This window comes from Stenella coeruleoalba, assembly GCF_951394435.1.
Source record: "Stenella coeruleoalba genome assembly, chromosome: 19".
Taxonomy (NCBI): domain Eukaryota; kingdom Metazoa; phylum Chordata; class Mammalia; order Artiodactyla; family Delphinidae; genus Stenella; species Stenella coeruleoalba.
In genome coordinates, this window is record NC_137165.1 from 60,800,756 (window position 1) to 60,819,981 (window position 19,226).

Consider the following 19,226-nt stretch of genomic DNA (forward strand, 5'->3'; position numbering starts at 1 on the left):
ATCAGAAAGGGGTTAAAGACTTACTAACCCCAGACAGCTTTTCTTCTAGACCTCACTGCGGGGATGGAAAGAGAATTGATAAGGAAATAGTGTGGGATGATGCGAGGCTCCGGAACCACCGGAGATCCTCCTGCCATTTGGGGTATGGTGGGGTTCAGGGCTGGAGCGCTCGGCTGGGCGGTGGGCTCCAGAGGCCCCAAGCAGGGCATCCCCGACGTGTCCCTCGGCAGGCTCCCCCCAGAACCCCGGGACGAGGACCCATTCACCCCCCGCCCCCCGGTGACCGGCCCGCCCGGTGCAAGGACAGAGGCTACACAGTCTGCGTCCCCCGGGGTCCTTCCGGCCCCAGAAGGAAGATGCTCGCACAGCCGGCCCCGGCTGCCTGCCCCTCGCCCCTCCCAGCTCAGGTCCCCCGAGGAGAGCGTCTGCAGTCACATCAGCGCCGGCTGTCCTCGCCCCCCCCAACCCCCCCACCCCACCCCCACAGCGCGCTTCTGGCTCCAGGAGCAAAGACGGCCCTGAAACCCGAGGAGCAGCCGTCCTCGGCGAGGCGCCGGGATGGGCATTAATAGAAGCTTCCGCAGGCCGCTGACACGTCTGGCCAGCTGCTCAGCCCGGCCAGCGCCCCTCCGCCCACGGCCGGCCCCCTCCGGCCCCGCCGGGCACACTGAACAGCTGCCGCCGCCCCGGCGCGACCGCCACCTGCCCGGGAGGACGCGGCCGCCGCGCCTGCCCCAGCGCCCGCCGCTCCGTGGCCGCCATGTCCCAGACCAAGGCCCTGAAGGTCCGCCTGACCCTCCTCTGCGTCCTGGCGGGGATCGTGCTGGCGCTGGTGGCCGTGGTGACCGACCACTGGGCCGTGCTGAGCCCCCACGTGGAGCACCGCAACGCCAGCTGCCAGGCGGCACACTTCGGCCTCTGGCGGATTTGCACCAAGCGCATCGTCCCGGGCGACGGCAGGGACAGGAGCTGCGGACCCATCACCCTGCCTGGGGGTAACGTACCCTCCCCAGCCCCCCTCCCGCCCGTCCCGGTCCCTCCGGGGAAGGCCGCCCGCCCGTGGGCCCGGGGGCGCGAGCTGGGCGGTGTGCGGTTCAGCCGGTGGCCCGCGCCGGCCTGGCATTGAGGGCGTCCAGCTGCAGGTAGTTGCGTCCGGCTGGGGCTCGGGGCTCGGCGCCCAGGGCGGAGGTCTGGATGGGCGGACAGAGGCTCAGGAAAGAAGCCAGACTAGGGCCCCGGTTGCGCCCGGCCCCACCCTCTCCCTGCAAACACAGGCCTCTGTCCTCAGGTGAAAGGGACCCCCGGCGCGGGGGGTGGGGTGGGGTGGGGGGCAGGGCAGTTCATTCTCCAGCCTCCAGGCTGCAGTGTAGACAGGATCGGCCACAGAGCTTACAGGGCCCTGTGCAAAATGAAAGTGCATGACTCCTTGTCATGATTATTAAGAATTTCAAGACGGCAAGAGCAGAGCATGAAACCAAGTGGGAGTCCCTCCTGGGCACGGGCCGTGAGCAACGGCACAGCTCGCATGTTTGTGAGGCAGGACCCGGCTGTGGACCAGCCACCTGCCTTTTTGCCAGAACTGCGGGTCCTTCTGCGCACCTCCCTGGCCTAGGACCCCTTCGGAATTAGAAAGTGTTTCCTTCCACTGTGATTTAAATGCCGTCCTCGGTTTCCTACCACGTGAGTGACGCGCACGTTGAAGGGGAGCTCTTTTGCCAGAACACCTGGCGTGAGGGCGACTAGTCTGTTCTGCAGACGTGGAGCCCTCCCCGTCATAGCAAATAGAGCGGGTGCTGAGGAAAGAGGCTTGCGCAGGGAATCAGAGGCCACGACCCCAAAGGACTGGGGGCTTGACAAAGCCCATCACAACCTCTGCTTCTTCCCATAAAATACGAATCTTGGGCTCAGCAACATAAAGTCCCTTCCGATGCTTGCAGCTGTCACTCCAAGGTGACAGTGGACCAGGGTGAGTGCAGCATCCCACCTGGTTTTCAGAATTATTCCCCTGTTATCAGACGGGCTGTTCCTGGAGCCCTTACCTTCAAGAAAGTCACTGCTAAGTCCCCGAAGATCTTGCGGTCCCTGTGGGGAGGAAGGTGCCCAAACCCCTTTCCGCCACTTGGCTCCTTGCTCTTCATTCCCCTCCTGCCGGCTCCAGGAAAGCCCTGCCCTGCTTGCTTCTACCCAGAAGACTCACATACACCCAGCCCTCTTGGAAGCACCCAGTCCCAGGCCTGAGGGCTTTAGCAGGCACGGACATGTGCTTGAAGGGTATCACATAGCCCAGATGCCCACGCCCCTCAGCCGCTGCGGAGCACACCCATAAACAGGTGCCCCGCTCATCCAGCCAAGCCCGCTGTGCAGGGCAGGGCAGGGCAGAGTCCCCAGGGACCGTGCATGGGACCCGCTGTGCAGGGCAGGGCAGGGCAGAGTCTCCAGGGACCGTGCATGGGACCCGCTGTGCAGGGCAGGGCAGGGCAGAGTCTCCAGGGACCGTGCATGGGAACGCACTGAGTCCCCAGGGACCGTGCATGGGAACTCACTGTCAAGGTCCTCGGCGCCAGCCTTTTAAAGCCTGGTGAGTTTACAGAGCAGAAGAAGACAGAGGTGAGGCGAGTCTATACAAGGAGAGACAGGCAGGAGGGAGGCGAGTGGACCAGCCACACGGGACGAGCCAGCATGGTTTGGCCTTGAGCCTGAGCAGGGTCTGTCTCCAGGCTGTCTTATCCTGGTCCGGACAGAATCATACCTTCCATACTTGTGAGCACTGCCTTACCCCCAACAAGCTTCCGAAGTGTATTCCTGCCTTCTTTCCTCCTTTCTCTGCAAGTGGACATCTTTTTCCTTCCCCACCCATCCTTCTGTGTTCTGTTGGATCACTCTTTTCCAGAGGGAGAAACAGAGTTCATTTGTGTTCTCTCATTTATTAACAACAACATCAACAACTGCAAACACAAACATAGCACTATCTACCAAACATTGTTTGGTTTTTTCCCTAAATACTTATTTTATTTATTTATTTTCGTCAGCGTTGGGTCTTAGTTGCAGCACATGGGATCTTTGTTGTGGCAAGCAGGCTCTCTAGTGGCGTGCAGGCTCCAGAGCATGTGGGCTCTGTAGTTTGTGGCACATGGGCTCTCCACTTGAGGCGTGAGGGCTCAGTAGTTGCAGCACGTGGGCTTAGTTGCCCCACGGCATGTGGGATCTTAGTTCCTTGACCAGGGATCCAACCTGTGTCGCCTGCATTGGAAGGCAGATTCTCAACCACTGGACCACCAGGGAAGTCCCCCAAACATTGTTTTTTTAAGTGCCTTACATATATTAACTTTGGATGACATCAGAAAAAATGACAGGGTAAGTACCTCCAAAAATCCTCTTCTCCATAAAAACAATGAGAACATTTGCCAAGATGGTCAGAATCAACTTTTTCAGAACTCTAGAAATTAACCAGTCTTGCAGCAATCCAGCAAGTGCTCATTCAAGAAAAACTGGTGAATCTCAGTGGGAACAATGAGCTTTGTGGTGTCTTAATGTGCACTCTTCCCGTTCTCCCCTCCCAACTCTGTCACAGCCTTGAAAACCAACAGCTGTGTGAGAAAAGAAAGAAAGAAAGAGAGAAAGAGAGAGAGAGAGAGAGAGAGAGAGAGAGGAAGGAGGAAAGGAAGGAAGGAAGGAAGGGAAGGGAGGGAGGGAGGGGGGGAAAGAAAAAAAAGACTAAGGCAGAAATGTAGGCTATTTAGCTGAGTGCTTGGTCCTCTGCTTAGCACAAAACCCCTCAGTAAAGACTGGGAGATGTGTCGGGTACAAGCATTTTAGGAAATCTCTGTGAGCTGACCACCAAACTAATTGAGCAGAGATTTCAGTGGCCGTAGGTGCATACAGACTTCACAAAATTAATTCAGAAATATCATTTAACAAGCAACAGTAACCAACAGCCACAGGAGCAAACCCTGGGGAAGGGTGGACATCTAATTTCCAGCGTTGCTACATTATATTGTTTAAAATGTTGAGTTTTAAATTTTAAATTAAAAAAGTTACAAGGCATGCAAAGAACTAAAACAGCATGGCACTCACATGGGGTGGGGGTCGGGATGGGGGATGCAGCCAATAGATCCTTAAGGAGGCCCAGATATTGGACTTACTAGATAAAGATTTTAAATCAGCTATTTTAGATACAAAGAACTGACAGAAACCATGTTTAAAGAACTAAAATGAAGATGAGAATGATATCTCATGAAATAGAGAATATCAATAAAGAGATATAAACGATTTTTAAAAGACCCAAGAGAAATTCCGGAGTTTTGAAGTACAACAGCTGAAATGAAAAATTCACTAGAGGGGTTATATAGCAGATAGAAGAAAAAACCCAGTGAACCTTAAGGTAGGTCCATTGAGATTAGCTAGTCTAAGGAACAGACAGGAAAGAAAAATGAAGAGACCTGTGGGACAGTGTCAAATGTATTAACATATGCATAATGGCATCTCAGAAAGAGAGAGAGGGAGAGAGATGGGGCGGGGGAGGAGCAGGAAGGTTACGTGGAAAATAATGGCGGAAAGTTTTCCAAATCTGATGAAAAACATTAACCTACAAATTCATGAAGCTTAATGAACTCCAAGCAGGATAAATTCATACCTAGGCACGTCATGATCAAACCACTGAAAGATAAAGGCACAGAATTCTGTAAGCAACAAGAGGAAGCAACTCATCACGGACAAGACATTCTTAGTAAGATTAAACAGCTTAATTTTCCTAGAAACCATGGAGGCCAGAGGGCAGTGGGATGACAGATGATGACAGATAGACAGATAGACAGTTAGACAGTAATCAGAATCATCAGATCCTCACAAAATCCTTGACAAGGTCCATACTATTATCATCAGCCAATCTTACAGATAAAGAAAACAAGGGACGAAGAAGCTGAGTAACTTGGCCGAGGCCACACAGTTACCATGGCGGAGCAGCCAGGACCCACACGCCTAACATTCACCTTAGTTGCTACATGACACTACTTATTACAACCACCCGGTGAGGAGACTTGGATTCTACAGACGGTCCTCATTCCACGTGTGAGAAAACTGAGGCTCAGAGGCGTCTCTCCGAGGCTCAGGTCTCCAATCCAGAGTTTCTTTGCTCTGCGGGCCCTCCCCACACCCTCCACCGCAGGCACAAACACCCTTCCCAGGAGCTGCTGACCCGAGCAGACACATCAGGACCAGCTTTGACACGACGTGATTTAGCGGAAGCGGCATCGAGCGCTGGTGAAGCAGAGGAAGCTTTTCAAGGTCGCGCTCAGCGCAGAGAGCTGGAGGCTCTGAGGACACAAACGGTCCAATTTGGGTTTTCCACCGACCGCGAGTCTTCGAAGGACTGCCACGCACAGCATCCGTATCTGAGGTCAGTTCCAGCGTCTCCAGAGTGAGAGCAGGGGCTTCCCAGTTGTCAGAAGAGCTGCCTGTCTGCAAGCCCAGTGAGTCCTCAGAAGGGTCATCCCTCGCCCTTGGTCTGGGTGGAATGTTCTTTCTTTTCCGACTCTGCCTCTTGAGCACAAGGCAGCAGCAGTGCCCAGTTTCTCTAGTGGCCCATCTTCTCTCCTAGTACGTGGGGCCGGACTGGAGCCCAAATGAAAGAACACGACACTCCTGTGACCCCAAGAATCTCGGAGGCTCCCTTTCCCATCCGCAGGAGCCCATGCTGGAGACTGGCCATAACTAGACTTCTCCCCCATACAACAGCAATGCTCTGAGGCCCTGGGGTCAGGTCTTGAGGATTTCTCCGACCCCTTTCAATCAGAGGGACGGGGGAACACAGAGCACAGAGAAACCACTATCGGGAGCATCAAGAACTTCTTTTACAAAAAGGGTGAAGACAACCCTGGCACTGATGCAAGTAACAAGTGGGTGAAACGTTTCTTCCGACCCCCAGAGCCCTCGTTCCCTTGGTTTTGTGCAAATCAGCGAGGTGGTTTTTTTAATGTATCAAAGTCTGCATCAACCAGCATTGGGTTGATACATTCTCAGTGATACCCAGAGGCATCCCCTAATCATACAAGCTGTGCCAACTATCAGAGAAAGATCTATATTAACTCCGGTTCGGCTTGGAGCTAAATGTGCCTTCTGTTCTAGTTCTCTGAGATTGGCAGATACGGTTCTGCATAGTCAGTCCCTCCCTTAATCAGAATCTTTGGTGAGCAGAATAGTCCAACCCCAATAACTGATTTATGACATTTTTTTAAGGAATAATCCACTTAAAGATTTTAGATCACTGAGTCTTATGACTGTCCATGGTAGACATTTCTGAAACACAGAAAAGAAGAAATACAAATATTAAAATCACTGTGAGCCATTTGCAGACGCAAGGAGGCTGGAGGAGCCTCGGTGCTCAATTCTGGTCCCAGGTCACCACCCCAGTGTTGGTATCTCCGCCAACCTGGTCCAAAGCACTTGCTCCTTCTGCCCAGTGAAGGGGCTGGAGCCCACGAGGCACAGCTGCAGGGGCTGAGCAGGTGGGATGTAGACCGGGCGCAGGGGGCAGAGGGACGTCAGAGAGGCAGAGGCGAGAAGGCTCACAGTCTGCACGCGGTCCCTCCCTCCCGCCCGCTACCCACGCAGGCCCATCTCAAACGTCCTTCCTTTTCAAGTTGCCCTTGATGCGGTTCACCCAGACAGCACCCAGGCTAAGGGGCGGGGGCGGGGACTGCCCATCCCAACAGGACCCTGGGCAGTTCTTGAGTGACACTGGCAGGTGCCCGAGCTGATTTATCCCGAACGGGACCGCAAAGGGGCTGTGGTCTCCAACGGGCAGCCACGGGGCCGTGCAGCGGACGCTTCTCCTGGTTCAGAGGCCGCTGGCCTTCCTCGTGTGCTAAGTCCAAGAGAGCAGACGGGGTTGGCTCGCCCATCCTCAAGCCCGAGGACCAGCCACATGAAAGAGAAGCTGAGGCTTCCAGGTGCCCCGCATGGGTGCCCCCCAGCGCCCCCAGAGAGCATTGGAGAGAGGAGGGGAGGGAGGGAAGACTGAACCTGGGCCCACGTCCCCACCCCCGAGTCTGCAGGGTGGCTTCCCCAGGAGCCCGGCGTTTGTCTGGCAGGGGGCCGACACCCCGAGCACTACCTGTGCTAGAGAAGCCTCGGCCACGCGGACCTGCCGGACAGCTGGGCCTTGGCCGGGCTTCCGATGGGCCTCTACCTCCGGGCCTTGCGCGCTGAATGGACGCTTTTAACTCGGCTTGTGCGTCGTCAGGGAGGGAACTGACCGTGAAACACACTTGAATTCAGTCAGTTCTTTTCAGAGGGTTTTCAGTGACGACCGAGATGGGCTCTTAAAGAAGGAAACAGAAGTTTTCCTCCGTCCAGAGGGAGACATGAGCCATTTTGAAGCAGGGATTCAAGAGAATCTATAGCTACTAATCTAACACATATGAGAGGGTTCCATCATGCTCTAAAGTAACAGCAGAAGCTGCGAGAGAGAAAAGCACAGCATCTCCTGAGTCACCAGCGGCAGTCACACACCCCAGGCAACTCGGCTCAAAAGGAAAGGGATTTAAATATAGACGCTCAGAGAAAAGGCTGTTTACCTCATGGAACATTTACTGCTGCTAAACCAGGCTCCATCTCCCGGGGTCACTCTCTTCCTGGACTTAGGGGAGCAGAAGTAACCCTGACATTGGGGGAGGGGAAATGGAGGCCACAGGCTTCAGTGGAACAAGGTTATACAGGTCAGGCAGACGGAAGCCTGGACCCCAATGAAAGCTATGACTTCGCAAACCTCAAGTTTGTTTCCAAAAGAAACTAGGCATCAAACACCTGGTGATCATTTGAATGTAGGTAAAAAAATGGATGCACAAACTAGATGCCATATAAACTAGGAGCAGAGATGTTTTTCTATTGAGGTTCAAGGATCCGCAGGAAAAAGAATTCAGTGAAGGGCCTCACAGAAATAAAAAGCAACCTAATTTAGTTTTTTTCTTTAAGAAACAAAATAGTATAAAATAATCCATTCATCTACTTCCTAAATCAAGAGTATAGAATATTAAACTTGTATTCAATAAGCAATAAGACTATCCTTTGATTTTACAGTATATCTAGTTGTAAGAGAGATTAAAGGAGAAGAATGGAAGAGAAATTATATTGAAAATCGGTGTGAATTTCTTTGTTCTGAGTTCTTCCTCTGCCCCCTATCAAATCCATATTTTTGGTCCTACTGCCAGCACAGATCGTCTGTGGCTTTTCTGACACTAATCGGGTGGGGAAGCAGCTCACCTGGGGAGGTCTCATCTGGGCTGTTTCTATGGCCACAGGCATTGAGGGCCCAGTGAAATGAGCTTTTGATCACGTTTGGCCCTCGGTTAGAGGTTCTCTGCCCTTCACCCAAGTCCATATAGAGGGCCCACTCAGAAAAGCCCTTTGAAGGGCATTTCAAGGGGCCGGGAGCCAGGCTTCTAAACCTGGCTGAACACCAGAATCTCCTGGAAAGTTCTTGAAAAACACTTTGCTTCCCAGGTCACACCCAGTGCCTCAGGGTGGGCCTGGATGCAGATAAGAAACCCAGCCCTAGACTGGATGTGAACCACTGCTGACTCACCACTACTGACATTTGGGGGCCTGTAATTCTGTGCTGTAGGGGGCTGTCCTGTACATGGTAGGACGCTCAGCACATCCCGGGCCTCTACCCACTGGATGCCGGTAGCAGCCCTGCCCAGTTGTGACATAAAAATGTCTCCAGACACTGCCCAGTGTCCTCTGGGGGCAGAATCAGCCCTGGCTGAGAACCACTGTTTGGCCCTTGCTTGGCCATGGGTCCTGTACCCCCTAACAGATGACTTGATCTCTGGTCCTCAGTTTCCCTGTCTGCCTAATGCGCTCAGTACCCCAGTGCTCTCTGCCCCCGGACTCAGTTAGCCTCAGCTCCCTGATGATCTCCCAGCCTCTTATGCAACCCTCTTTCCTACCAACGTTTTGGTCTAAGGGTTAGTGAAAGATGTGTGTTTCAGCCCAGAGTCAGGGTTGGGGGGGCAGAATCCCCCTGGGGGCTGCACCCGCCCTCTCTGGGCTGAGCTCCTGCCCCGGCTGCAGCCCTTTCTCTCAACTCATAGGCCGTCTCCCTCCTTTGCAGAGAAAAACTGTTCCTACTTCAGGCATTTTAACCCAGGCGAGAGCTCGGAGATCTTCGAAGTTACCACTCAGAAAGGTGAGCCCGTGTGGAGAGCAAGGAGGGGAGGAAACGTGGCTCCCGTCGCGCTGCTGAACCGGAAAGTCACGGGTGCAAAGGCCCCGACTTCCGGATCTTGATGGCGAGCAGCCCCTCCCGATGCATCTGAGCGGCAGCCTGGCCACCCTCTGCGCCCCCGAGACAGCGTCACCCACCTCCAGGCGCCCTGAGCATCCCTGCATCAGGGCTCGGGCGAGTTTGTAAAAGAGACTTGCCTGGTAGCTCCCAGAGGGCAGGAGTCCATTTCCCCACAGAGCCCGAGGGACGCCACTGTCACAGGAGCTCTGACAATGGAACAAGGATGCCAGATCCCTGTGATGGTCTGCAGGGCTGGCAGCTCAGAGTGTGCGGGGAGTCTGTCTGAGTCCCTCCCTCGCCTATAAGTCACTCCCCGAGAAGCAGAGGGTGGGGACTGGGGCAGATGCGTGAGAGCCCCTGAGGCACACGTGCCCTGGTGGGAACCACCGAGCTCGGAGGCACCCCCTGGACTGAGCAGAGACCCGCATGTGCTTGTGTACAGAAGACTGCACACGGCATGGGTATGCACACACACGCACACATGCACACACGCATGCACATGCATGCACACGCATGCACACGCATGCACACATATGCACAGGTGCACACACTCTGACACACACACGCAGATCCTCTTGGGCACCGAGCTCTGTAACAAGCCACACTCCGTCATCCGTCCAGAGGCTGCTTGCCAGTCCCAGGACAGACCACGCCAGCCTGGGTGCCACCTTCTGCCCTGACACTCAGAGGAAGGTTTCTGCTCCAGAAAGGTCTCCAGCCGCAGATCTCACGCTCCCTTCCGAGGCCTCTGCCCCTGGAGGGAGGAACTTCAGTTTGGTGTCTGACCTGCGAGAAGGAATTAGGTCGTGTGCACATCCTGGTCCCACCCCTTAGCCACTGTGCGCCTCTGAAGGAGTGATTTAATCTCTCGGATCTCAGTTTCCTCACCTGGGAAAAGGGAATAGTAGAATGTGGTACTCACTTACCTGGCTGCAGGCACAGCCAGTGGTGACGAAAGGTGCAGGGGATGAGGCCCCTCTGAGGTCCCGGCATCCCTGCCCCCTTGTGTGCCACAGAGTATAGCATCTCGGCCGCGGCCATCGCCATCTTCAGCCTGGGCTTCACCATCGCGGGAACCATCTGCGTGCTCCTGTCCTTCGGGAAGAAGCGCGACTACCTGCTGAGGCCAGCGTCCATGTTCTTCGCCTTTGCGGGTAGGACGGGGGCTCCTGTCCGGGTGCCGGGTCTGGGGGGATGCTTCGACCCCGTTCTCATGCCTACCTGGGGCCTGGGTGTGGACAGATTCCCAGGCTCCACCCAGGGGCAAGCTTGCCCAGGGCTTCCGCCAGGGCCGGTGGGCCAGGAGGGGGCAGATCTCGGCAATCTGTCCATTTCTTACCAAGACAATCCTCAAGGCCGGGAGGATGCTAATTACTAACAAAAATTTAAATTAACTTTAAAATAGTGCTAAGGAAAGAAGGAACGAAAGGGCGCACTTCTGCAGCTTCCCGATCGGGACCTCGGTCTCGGGGCCGTTTCATGCCCCCGCCTCTCCCCCGGCGGGGTCTCCACCTTGAAGCCCACGCGGAAGCCCCAGCTGACGCGGGGCGGGGGGCGCCCGGGGCCCTGAGTCCAGCTCTGCCCCCAGGTCTCTGCATCTTCGTCTCGGTGGAGGTCACACGGCAGTCGGTGAAGCGCATGGTCGACAGCGAGGACACCGTCTGGATCAAGTACTATTACTCCTGGTCCTTCGCCTGCGCCTGCGCGGCCTTCGGCCTCCTCTTCCTCGGCGGCCTGGCTCTCCTGCTCTTCTCCCTGCCGCGGATGCCCCAGAACCCCTGGGAGTCCTGCATGGACGCCGACCCCGAGCACTAGCCCTCCTGGGCCCCTGTCCCCAAGGAAGCCGAGCCCAGCCCAGAACGTTTGAGAAGGAGGCGGGAGCGTTACTTCTCCCCGTTCCCACCTGCCCCTTCCCCCGCAGCACAGCTGCTCGCCCTGTCTGAGCACTTCTCTGGGTGGTGAAGCCCGCAAGTGGCGGTGGCCCAGACCTGCCCCGTGCAGGTGGAAGGCAGGTGCACAGGCGCCTGGAGAGGCCCGACCTCCCGCTGGAGTGCCCGGCTGTCCTCGATAAGCCCACCGACTGTCCTCTGTGGGCCGTCTACCTGTTCTGGGCGTCCAGCTGTGCGAATGGCCAGACCCTCTTTCCTTCCTGGTGACCCGAACAGCCCCTCCTTGGCTTCTGGGAGACCCAACAAGCAGTTTTTAACTGGTTAGACTCTGTGGCTTGAAATAAAACCTCTTCAAAATCTTGCTTTTTCCTTGGCCTTGCGAAGAAATTGTTGGGTTCCTGACCACAGCCCAGGGGCCCCTTGACCCAGCAGGGGAAGTGAAGGCATAGCCCCCGGGGATGTTGAGGACTTTTGTGGGGATGAGAGGGACAGAGGGTCTGCTTAGCAGCGAGACTTAGAGGTTCTGAATTACAGTTGGTAACTCTGGGCCCTGGGGTTGTCTTTGGGAGAAACCAGAGGCGGTCTGACTAGCCAAGGGCGTTAAAAATACAGAGGGTTATTTCCAGAGCTCCCAGCACCCTAGGCATCCCAGTGCTAACACGGCACTCCAGCCGCACAGCTGCAAGGGTCTGATTTCAGACACTGGCTTTTTGTTGCAATGAACATCAGGAAGGAGGGCTTAGCAGCTAGACACATAGGGCCACTGGAGTTTCATAATTTACACCCTTGCGCCTTCAAACCTCACCGTACTTGGCCAGCCCTCAGAGATGGTAAGTCAGACACGGTGTGCAGAGAGGACCCCTCTGCCCTTTACCTTCACCGTGCACCAGGGGTCCACGTCAACACCTTTCTTGCAGAGAAGGGGCAGCAAACCACCGGCCGTGGGTCAACTGGGGCCCGTTGCCTGCTAAGAATGGTTTCTATAGTTTTAAATAGTCAAGAAAAATCGAAAGAAGAAAAAGATTTTGTGATGTGAAAATTTCATGAAATGCAAATTTCAGTGTCCATAAGCAAGGTTTTATCAGAACTGCCAAAGATAAACGAGGCCACAGTTAAGTGGTCAGGACAGATTTGGATCAGTAAGGCACTACTGCAGCAGGAAGAGTCTGGGATGAATCGAACTCAACTGTGTGCACAGAGGTGACCAGGAGGTTTAAAGGGTGAGTGAGGGAGGGGTGAGGAGGGCCGCACAGAGTCAGAGAAGCCAAAGGTCGCGAAGGGCTGGAAGGGGCTGGGCGAACTGGAGATGATCGAAGTTAGGCGCTGACCCGCTAACAGAGGCTCGGAGACGAGGGCCCTGTCCTCGGGTGTTGGCTGGAACAAACAGGCAACCTTGAATTTTCTCAGGCAGACACTTCAAGGGGGGCTGGGGTCATCCTAGGGGTGCGGCCTTGAGCTGTTAGAAACTGTGTTAGTGTCTGTTCGCATCGTTCTAGGCCAAGGTGGCATGGAGAGGAGGGCTGGGATTGGCCTGGCTGGAATCTGGTCCAGGAGCGAGTCCACCAAGACACAGCCACACCCCTCCGATGGCTAATTCCCGCTTCCAGGCCGGGTTAAGACTGGCCTGCAACGTCAGGCCGGTAACTGAAGTAACTACTCTCACCGGCCAGCTTATTAACCCCTAACTGTTCGCATCTGTAAACTGAGAGGAAAGCAACTCGATCGCTCCGCTGAGAACAATTTAGAAGGGAGGAGCCGGAGGCTGGGGCGTCTGGGTAGCGACCATGGTGGGGCTGGTGAAGATCGCCCTCTGACATCTCAGGGCTCCAGGCTGCGCTTGGAGGGGCCGACAGAGCCCAGCCCAGCCTGCTTTTGAGTCAGGGAACGTGCACGTGCCCCGTGCGTGGCTGTGAAGCCGAAAGGGTCAAGGAGAGCAGGGGTGACATCAGAGGGTGGGCGCTGCCGAGAAGGGCGGGTGGCGGGCGAGGCCCAGAGGAGGCTGCTTGGTCCTGCAGCCAAGGGCGCACGCGTCCCGAGGATACACAGGTAGAGCCTGAGGGCCACTTGCTCCGGATGAGCGGCTAGGAGATCAGCGTCCACGCCAGCCTGGGATTTGGGGCCACGGTTTTGTGAGTAAGAAGGGTGCTGTCGTCCCACAAACTCCATTTTGGAGTCCAGTATTATTGTTTTTATTGTTATTATTACTTTTAGGGGAATTAGACTGGTGTGCGTTTTGTATTTCCACCTACATAGCTGTATTTTTAGCAGCCAAAATCACTCTGAGTGGAATATCCACTGAATATTCCTCTCCATTGCAGAATACATTGGTTTCCCAGCATCTAGCTCTTTCGAGAGACATGTAAGCAGGCCTGGAACTGCTCTGCAGGCAGGGTCGGCCGGCTCCAGCCGGGCGGCACACAGCCGCGTCTGCTCCAGCTTCTGCTGTGGGAAGAAGACAGCTCGACAGAGCAGAACAGAGCCCAGCGCGGAAAAACAAAGAGATCAACGAAACCAACGAGGGAAGACGTCTTTTTGTCTCCAGTCCGCTCACCGATGCTCGCGGGAAGGACGTTGTGATGGGTGGGGCTCAGGATTCCGGGCGGCCCCGGGCTTCACCGCAGCGCGGCCAGGGGCCTGCCGACGGGCCCGCAGCAGGACACCGCGCCACTGGCTCTGAGGCGGGCAGTTAGCAGCCAAGCGGGATGGGCACAAACGGAAAAATCATCCAACCCTGAGGTTCCATAACGCTCTCACGTTCTCAGCTTTCTAAATTCATCAGATCCCATGAGGTAAGGGAGCCAGGACGAGCAACTCAGTCCAGATAAATAATATTGAAGTGTGAGACGTTTTAAGAAATGTGGTGAAACAGACACAGCATAAAATCTACCATCGGAATTATTTTTAAGTGCCCAGCTCAGTCATGTTACATGTGCGGCCAGTTCCCAGGACTCTGTTCATCTCCCAAACAGAGACTCTGTCGCCTTCAACAACTCCCCGCCCATCCTGACCACCATCTACGTTCTGTTTCTCTGAATTTGACTACCCTGGTGCCTCATAGGAGTGGAATCATACACTACTTGCTCTTCTGTGTGTCTTATTTCACCTGGCGTAATGTCCTCAGGGTTCATCCACGTCATAGCCTGCGTCGGATTTCATTCCTCTTTAAGCCCGAACAACACTTCACTGTACGGGTACATCAGGTTTGTTTACGCGTTCATGCCTCAGTGGACGCTTGGGTTGCTTCCACCTCTTGGCTACTGTGAATAATGCTGCTATGAACATGGATGTACAAATACGTCTTTGGGAGCTTGCTTTACGTTCTTTTGGGTAGGTGATGTGTGAGTTTTTAAAATCAAAATTATGGCAAAGTATCCGGGATGAAGACGGCGTCAAAATCTTAAATAGAGGCTGGATCCATGTTCCTGATTCTTCCTCTTTATCCGTCTCCTGTGGCCACTGTACAGAAGAAAAGACCGAAGACCTGAGAAGGACTTGCTTCCCAAGATCTGGTTAACTGGCGCCAGAACCGGAATGAGAACAAGGCTGACGGTTTCCCACCTGTGCAACCAGTGTCCTGTCCGGTCCTCACTTAGCCTCTGCCCAAGTATCTAGGGGGTCCGAGACACACGGCATCCTCTCCTTGGCTAACACATAATGGGGTCTGCCCTGGTGGTTTGGTCCTTATTAATCCCTCCTTGGGATTGAACATTTCAATTCTGTTACCACTGTTTTTCCTGACCGCCCCAAAAAAGAGGGGTTTTAATCACATCCTACTGCAGTATTTCCCCTGCTGGTGTGACTTGTCCATTTTGATCAAATATTTTATTTACCAATTCATTTCTAATTTATACCCTGCCTGCTTTCAGAAAAGATCTGAAGTGGAGACAAGGTATGAATGAATGCACGACGTGGAACCGATTAAGCCGCGGGGCTGCAGCTGCTGTGGCCTCCTTCAGCCCCCGCTTCACAGCCTCACTCAGTAGCAGCCACTGAGGCCGCAAGTTAACGGCCACCCCGGCCATCCCTCCCGCCTGGCGAAGAAAGTTCATTAAGGTAATTGCCATTACAAGGAGTGATGCTCTGTCTTCTTCTGCCTTTGCTCCTGACAAGTTTCTGGCCTGAATGTGAAAGCCCTGACCTCCTGGAAACGCTCGTTGATTTGGCTTTAAACCCGCCTCTCGCTCTGCCCACGACCGGCCCTGGTAGCCCCAGGGATAAATGGAGTTCGGGGGATTGGTCTGCAAGCACAGTCTGAGCGTTCTCACCCCTGAGTTTGAAGAGCTCAAAACAAATATCCAAGTCACTGATTTAAACAGCTAACACCCTTCCCGCCCGGTCCTGCCAGGCTGAGACAGTCGGATGAAGCTAACAAAATAGAGACACAGTCTACCGAGAAACGTCCAGGAGGCAGGGAGGTAGCAGTGTATGATCCTGTCCATTTAAGGTGGAGGAAAGACGAACGGGGCTGCGTCCCATCTGAACCGACCAGGGCGCTGAGCCAGGGTCTCCTGGACTCAGGTGTCCCCTCAGTTGCCCTCATCTCGAGGCCCTACTATGTGCTGCCTGTACATAGTAGGAGCTGTGGTAGGACGAACCCAGACTAGGGCCGCTGTCAACCTGCTCTTGTGGACATTAACAAACTCCTGCGAGACCAGAGCACGTGTTAGACTAACTCATTGTTACGCTCCCTCCACTTCTGCGGTTCTCTGCGTCTATTAATACGAGGAGATGCACAAAGTGGTCCCAGACCTCGGGAAACATAAATCTCACATTTTAAAATTCGCCATGAAACACGCATGAAATGGTAAGACGGCCTTTGACCTGGCTGAGCGCTTGACATGTGTTCTCTCTCCTAAGCCTTGCAACAGCCGTGTGTTCGCTTTTATTCCCATTCAACAGATGAACAAACTGAGACTCAGCAAGGCTGAGTAGCCAACCTGGAGGCACACAGCAGAGGAAGGAGGGAGAGCCAGGCTCCTGTCTGCTTCCTTCCAGAAGCTGAGCTGTTAGCTGTCTTGCTGGCTAATGTGGGTCAGTCTTGCCAGGTCCCCGTTTTCTGGAGAGACCAAGGGATCCCGGCGGTTCCCTGTGAGCTGTGCAGATATTGGACTCCAGTTTGTTCTGACTGGAACAAAACCCAACGTGGACTCACCTGTGTTACGTGCGTCATCCTGGTGTGTATATTAAAGACCTTCGAAGGGTTGAAACGTGTGCTGTAATTTTCTCCTGAGGAGGCCTTCAAACAAGTTTCCTTGGCCATTTCTCTGCACATATTTCAACTTCTTGTCTGTGTCTCATGGATTAGGAGTGCCAGTTCTGCTTTGGTCTTTGGAAAATTCCGGCCTGTGCATGTCTGCTCAGACACAATGGTGCGGGCAAATATACTACTGTTTATCTTTATAAATCACAGTGTTTGCTCACCTTGCCCAACGAAAGCAAGGAAAATAAATTAGTGTTAGATTTAGATGTCAGACTGCATCTGCCTTCCATAAACTCCATTTTCCAATATTTGTGTTCCTCAAAATATCATCATTGCCCTTACAAATTGATTTTACAAGAAGCTGTTACAGAGTGTGTTTACTAAATAAATTTATAAAAGTAAAAAAATATATTTTGTATATTACATATTTAGGGCTGAGAAATTTAGGTTCTAACATAGGACTTTGTTAGAAAAAAAGAACGCTGCTGCTTAAAATTTTTGGAAACCACTGACAATCGTTTAATCACTGCTTCAGTGAAGCAGTCCAGACTTGTCAGAGTTCAAGAAAGAAAGATAGCTTTAAAATAAAGTTTACATTGCTTGTCTCACGGAAGGCCAGGGAGGGTCTCTGAGGGGGAAGTGCTATGGTAAAGGCATACGAACAGGGATGCGCGTGAGAGGCGGCCAAGGGGCAGAGGCCACAGGCAGGGAAGTAGCTAGAAAGCCTCAGGTAGGGGAGTAAGCGCCCCTTCCTTCAGATCTGCCGCCTGGTCTTTCGTCTCCCGTCAACCGACGAGAGTCTCGAAACCACGATCCTTCTTCACGTCTCGTGTCACCGCCGACTGACTTTGCGTTCACTTCCCGAGCCACGCGCTGATCCCATGGCCCACGCCATGGCACGAGCCCCCCTGAAGGTCACCAGCGACCCCTCCGTCACCTGTGGCGCCCTACGACGCCTTTCTGTAGAGCTTGTGCTTCGGGCCTCTGCTTCCACTCCCTCCCTAAGATTCCCTGAATTTTCCCTTTTACTGCCACCTGCCCCTTAAAGCTGCATGTTTCCAGGGTTTTTGTCTTTGAACTTCTCAGCTCACAACACAACTCCCGAGAAGTTTCACTCCCTTCCGGGCTGTCGGCCGCCCGGGGCCGCGGTCCCTGCCTGTGTCCAGGCCGCCTCTGTGCCGGCGTCAGTGCCGGCGTGCTGCAGTGCTGCCCGCAGGGACGTGCGTCCTAACCTGCCCTCCCCTGCTTGCCCCCTCGTTTCGACGGCCCTGCATCCCCTCAGCCACCCACGCCGAGAAGCCCTGTGGTTTCTTTGGCTCCCGGGCACGCCTCACAGATTCCACTTCCGAGACGAACCGCAAATCCACGTCTTGTTGCCCCGCTGCCGCGAGGCCCGGCTCTCCTCCCCTCCCCCTGCCGCTCGTGCCCCGAGCACTGGCCTCCCCGGAGGATGTGGTTTCCCAGACATGCTGAGCCGGCTGACGTCTCTCACAGGGTGTCCATCACGTAAGCAAATGCACACTCACTGAGCGTGTCCGGTTCCTATTCTGAGACCACCCGCTGTCCTCGGTCTGTGGCTCCCTCACCGCAGCTCCCACGTCTCTGCCTTTGACTGTCCAGCTTCCCTCTTGGAAGGACCCTTGTGGTAACACTGGGCCCATCCAATAACCCAGGCTAAGCTCCCGTCTCAAGATCCTTATGGCTGAATCACGTCTGCCGAGTCCCTTTTTCCATATAAAGTACCAGGTCCCAGGGGTTCGGCTGTGGACATCTTCGGGAGCCGTTACCCTGTCTACCCCACTAGATACAACACTGTGTGCGAAGCACTGCGCTAAACCAGGACATGACCTGGTCCTGGACAAACACCGGGGATGGGCCCTCGGGAGCTGAGAGTTCAATCGTGGGTGACTTGAAAGTAAGGCGTAAGTGCTACGCGATGTAGGTGGGTTCCTCGGCCGCATGTGGCCCGCCCCCTTTCTGAAGTTGCCAGAGTCACCTTATTCCCCAGGACCCAGCTTGGACATCACGAGGTGACACATCCTCCAACCACTCCGTGCAAAACCTGTGCTTTCTTCCTTCTCGTGCCCTTAACACTGTGCTCATACCCCCAGTTCTGACCCGGTCTGTGTGGCTCCCTGTGCCTGCCTGCCTTGCTGGATTATATTTTCCTCTGAACCATCCGGCAGCTAGAACCTTCCCCAGCCCAGTCACACGCTCTGCACAGCGTACGGCATACAGCGCCCTCGGGATGTGTTGGTACATCGGACGAGTGCGTGAACTAGAACCAGAAAAGGGCCGGGAGGAGCGCGTGCAAAGAGGCTACAAAGAAGCATCAGGAAGTGCAGTAAGAAGGCCTCTAGAGCTCATTTGGGATCTGCTCCCCTGGCCTAGGGGCCCCATGCTCGGCCTGAGCCCCTGCATTCCCTGCAGCGGCGCGCGCAGCTGCGTATCCCTGGGTGAGACGGTCTTCTGAGCTGGAGCACGTCAGCCCTTAAGAACGGACGGGTTTCTGCCATACACCTGGAACTAACACAATACTGTAAATCAACTGTATTGCAGTTAAAAAGAAAAAGAGGAACAGACGGCTTTCCACAAGGGCTTTGCTGGATGATTCAAAATTACCTTTAATGACACTAGATCACAGATTTTTTTTCAAAATAGTGTCTCTTCCACCCTGTTAACAGAACCAACCCAGTAGGAATGATCTGGGTCTTAGAAGGCCTCTAGAGTCACAGGGAGATTTGATTCCTCAGGTAAAGCCTGTTTACTTACACACCTGCCAACAGTTCCCTGTTGCTTTGGTCCCAGGTCACCACTCCCTTTAAGCCCAGTCACCAGGTTAAGAGGACCG

At 54.3% G+C, this 19,226-nt stretch overlaps 1 protein-coding gene across 1 annotated transcript; it reads left to right on the forward strand.

The window, feature by feature from the left end:
* Nucleotides 1-727: 727 nt before the first annotated feature.
* Nucleotides 728-11,101, forward strand: CACNG1 (calcium voltage-gated channel auxiliary subunit gamma 1; the record flags this gene model as incomplete). Its single annotated transcript, XM_079905299.1, has 4 exons — nt 728-995; nt 9,113-9,187; nt 10,303-10,440; nt 10,875-11,101. The coding sequence occupies exons 1-4, from the start codon at nt 761-763 to the stop codon at nt 11,099-11,101; spliced, it is 675 nt and encodes a 224-aa protein (XP_079761425.1). The 5' UTR covers nt 728-760.
* Between the last annotated feature and the right edge of the window lie 8,125 nt (nt 11,102-19,226).